A 4303-nucleotide genomic window follows, 5' to 3' on the forward strand; every position below is an offset into this window, starting at 1 on the left:
CACCTCCCACTAGACCAGGTTGCTCAAGGCCCCATCCAGCCTGGCCTTAAATACCTCCAGGGATGGGGCTTCCATGGCATCTCTGGGCAACCTGTTCCAGTGCCTCACCACCCTCAGAGTGAAAAATTTCTTCCTAATATTTAATCTAAATCTACCTTCTTCCAGCTTGAAGCCATTCCCCCTCATCTTATCACTACATGCCCTTGTAACAAGTCCCTCCCCAGACTTCTTGTAGGCCCCCTTTAGGTACTGGAAAGGCCGCATTAAGGTCTCCCCAGAGCTTTCTCTTCTCCAGACTGAACAACCTCAACTCTCACAGCCTGTCCTCATAGGAGAGGTACTCCATCCCTCTGATCATCTTCGTGGCCCTCCTCTGGACTCGCTCCAACAGGTCCATGTCTTTCCTATGTTGGGGGCTCTAGAACTGGACGCAGTACTCCAGGTGGGATCTCACCAGAGTACAGCAGAGGGGAAGAATCACCTCCCTTGACCTGCTGGCCACACTTCTTCTGATGCAGCCCAGGATATGGTTGGCCTTCTGGGTTGCGATCGCACATTGCTGACTCATGTTGAGCTTCTTGTCAATCAGCACACCCAGGTCCTTCTCCTCAGGGCTGCTCTCCAGCCATTCCCCGACAAGCCTGTATTTGTGCTTGGGATTGCCCTGACCCAGATGTAGGACCTTGCACTTGGCTTTGTTGAACTTCATGAGGTTGGCATGGGCCCACCTCTCCAGCCTGTCCAGGTCCCTCTGGATGGCATCCCTCCCCTCCAGCATGTCTACCTCGCCACACCAAAACTAACCATTTCCAGTTACCTAGCCATTTCCAGCTATGGCCCATGACTAGCCTTTCCCATAGCACTGGTTACAAGATCTGCAGGTTTTATGGAGCTAAACAGTGGCCAAAGAAGGCAATTCAGCTGGCAAAGGAACCAGATTCTTCCCTGGGGCCATCTCAGCTATCCTCCATGGTGGTGTGGGCAGCAGGAACAGCAAGAGACTTGCTCACTTCAAGTATCAGCAGCTGCAGACGTCCCTGCACACCACAAGACTGGAAAATCCTGCAAAAAAAGCTGAACAGGTTGCTAGCAATGATCGAGACAAAACTTGTGGCCAAGACAGAAACTAAGAACAAAGGGAAGTAGAGGAGAGACGAGTGGGAAGCTAAACTTCATTGCTAGAAAGGCAGCCCAGGCAGCTACAACAGCTTCATTTGAAATACTTCTAGTTTCACACACATGATGAGCTGGGACTTGGTGAGCTGCAGGGATCCAGCTGTACTGACTTAAAACTGATATTAAAAAAAAAAAAAAAAAAAGAGAGAGAGAAATACTTTAAAGGCACAGAGACCTGTGGCTCAAGGGTACAACTTCTACACAAAGTTGTAGAAATTGTACCTAAAAGACTGCACCTAAATCAGAGCCAGTCTAGCACTGGCACAGGAAAGAAACATTGTTTAGTGCTAGGAGAGAAATTACAGGAACTTCTGGGCAGAAGTCCCAAAAGACAACTCCTGATATCAAAAGAATATGAGATTATGTAGGGGTGACATGAAGCCACAGCAGAAAAAAATAAAACCTGGGCACCTTATGAACTGGCTGAAGCAGCAAATATATCTGAGGAAGAGAACATTAGCGGGACACTGGGGAACAGGGAAAAAGCAGGGTAGCAAAGAGTCCAGGTCAGAATAGAAAGGGTGAGTTAGCACTGAACTCATGTAATCCCGTATCCTCCAGCAGGACAAACCACAGGGTGCAGTGTAACCCACGTGTCAGTATTTGTGTGGATACAAATCCCAAATCACATAATTTGCAGAATGAATTTATACTTGCGGTTGATTTCAGCTCAGGAAAGGACGGGAAGCACACAGCTGCCTTGGTGTCTTTTGATCTGGGCCATCTAATTAAAAACTACCAGTGAGGAGCTCCTGATGGTAAGGGAGGGAAATACCACAGTAGAGAAGCAATTGGTTGGTATCTTTGAGGTTGCTCTCCCAAACGGCTGCAGCATGCAACAGCAGACTATAATTGAGCCACTAAAATACTTTCTTAATATAATTAACAGGTCAAGAGATTTCAGCAAAGAGACTTCTCTTACGCTGTTGTTTGGCTTTCAGTACAACACAGATGGTAGAACCTCATCTTGTAAATCCTTTGTGGAGCCAAGCCACAGCTAGCACAGAAACAAATTTAGAGGGGAAGATAAATGAAATAGCTAATTAAAAGACACCCACATCTGGACTACTGTAAAAGAGACACTGGACAGGATCCAGCGTAAGGCCACCAAGGCGATGAGGAGCCTGGAGCACAGCAGAGACGGAGGAAGCTGAGTTTGTTCAGCTTGGAGAAAAGATGCTGAAGAAGGGATTTAACGTCTGTCTGAGACTACCCAGAGGGGGACGGGGGGTTCTAGAGCCACATTCGTCTTTGTGGGACACAGCAAAAGGACAAGAGGCAACAGGTATAACTTGCAGCAAGGCAATTTCTGATTAGGTATCAGGAAAAATTGCACACTCGCTCCCCCCCAAGGGCAGTTCAGCAATTGCCACAGGTCCCCCCAGGGAGGCCGAGATGTTCACTCCTGGAGATGTTCCTGGAGATGTTCCTCAGCTCTTTGCCAGGCTGAAGACTCCAACCCTACTTAGGTGTTCTTCATACAGAGCTTTTCTACACCTCTGATCATCTTTGCTATCTCTCTCTAAGATGTTTCCAACCCTGTTGTATTGTTTTGGAGATAAGGGTGAAGGGTGGCACAGAACTGCAGTGCTCAAGATGCTGGTGAGACATGGACATATATAGAGAGAGACAGAGACACAGTGATGATTTCTGCTATTTGTTCACCACAGCCAAGCATTAAGCTACCAATTGCATGGACTTACATATGATCGCAGTCTTACTCCAGAAAAGTTACAATTAGTTCACCGTTCATTGTTTTATATGTAAATTTTGAGTTATTTTTCTCCATGAACATTGTTTTATGTATGCCTATGTTTATATTTCATCTGCTGTTCTGTTGCCCACACATTCATTATCGTAAGGTCCTCCTGCAATTATTCACAGTCAGCTCCCACCCTATTATCCTGAATAACTTTCTACCATCAGCCAATTTTCTCACCTCGCCATACAAGCTCTATTTCCAGGTCATGTAGGAATATACGGAACACCGTATATTTTAGGTGAGGCCACTGTGATCTCATCAATGAGATACCTTCGCCATAGAAACTTGATGTTTATTCCCACCTTCCATTTCCTATTTTCTACTAATTCTTTACCCAAGAAAAACAACATCTTCTTTTTTATGCCATGACTTTAGCTTTATTTAAAGACTTTGATGAGAAAATCTTGTCAAATAATTTTTTTTGGAAATCCAAGGAAACTGTATCAGCCAGACCTCCCTTATCCACAAGCTTGCCAAGTCCCTCAAAAAACTTATTTTTACAAGACAGGACTTGCCTTTACAAAAGCAGATGCTGACTCAATATCTCACTCATTGCTTTCTCCATTATACTGCCTACCCTCTTACCCAGATACCAACTTTCTTGTTCCGTGCTTCCCTCACATTTAGGGGGTCCCATCTGGAGCCCTTTTTGAGAATCAGCATTGCATATGTCACTTCTAATTCTCAGCACTGAGCTGACTGTAGACAGGAGGTTTTGCTGTTCAGCACAGAACTGCATTGTAGTTCAGTTGCTAGCGCAGAGTGAAGGCCACCTGGGCTTGAGGAACGGGCAGATGGACCATATTCCTGTGACTTGCCCAAGCCTCTGTCAGGCCATGGGACCCCAGGACAGCGCTGGACCACTGTGGTTGCCCAGATCCTTACCACAGAGTAATGCTAGTGCGACCCATTTCCTTACACCACACCACTGCAGCCCTCAGGGTTGCGCACCCGTTTGGACTGACCGTGCAGATTTTATGTCCTGCTGCTCCAGAAAGGGCTATAAAGGCTGTAGCAAACCAAGAAATAACCAAGATTAAAAAGGGTCTGCCACCTGACCTCTCTCTGCACAAAACCACTCAGAGATGCAGCTGCGGGGCTGGCAGAGTAACTGGAGCGGACTGGGCATGGCAAATCTTGCTTACTCTTTATTGAAGTGAGAAGGAGCAACGTTAACAGCAGTAACAATCTAAACCACTACAAACTCCTGTCCTCAGCTATCCTGTATCTCTTATTAGAAGACGGTGGGGTTTTTTTTATTCTTCTGTGCCTGATGCCTACTGCCAGTATTTTCATTTTTCTCACCAACAGCTCTTGTTTTCTCCCCCTAACTAGCGTTCACAGCACTCACCCACAGGATGGCAT

The 4303-nt window shown here is 46.3% G+C and overlaps 1 protein-coding gene across 1 annotated transcript in view; it reads right to left on the bottom strand.

Moving 5' to 3' along the window:
• Window positions 1-4303, bottom strand: part of PTPN6 (protein tyrosine phosphatase, non-receptor type 6) — a 14882-nt gene extending 10579 nt beyond the window's left edge. The window contains exon 1 of the mRNA XM_009892380.1: window positions 4290-4303. Coding sequence (XP_009890682.1) covers window positions 4290-4303 — 14 coding nt within the window. The remainder of the gene's footprint in view (window positions 1-4289) is intronic.

This window comes from Charadrius vociferus, unplaced genomic scaffold, assembly GCF_000708025.1.
Source record: "Charadrius vociferus isolate BGI_N301 unplaced genomic scaffold, ASM70802v2 scaffold301, whole genome shotgun sequence".
Lineage (NCBI taxonomy): Eukaryota > Metazoa > Chordata > Aves > Charadriiformes > Charadriidae > Charadrius > Charadrius vociferus.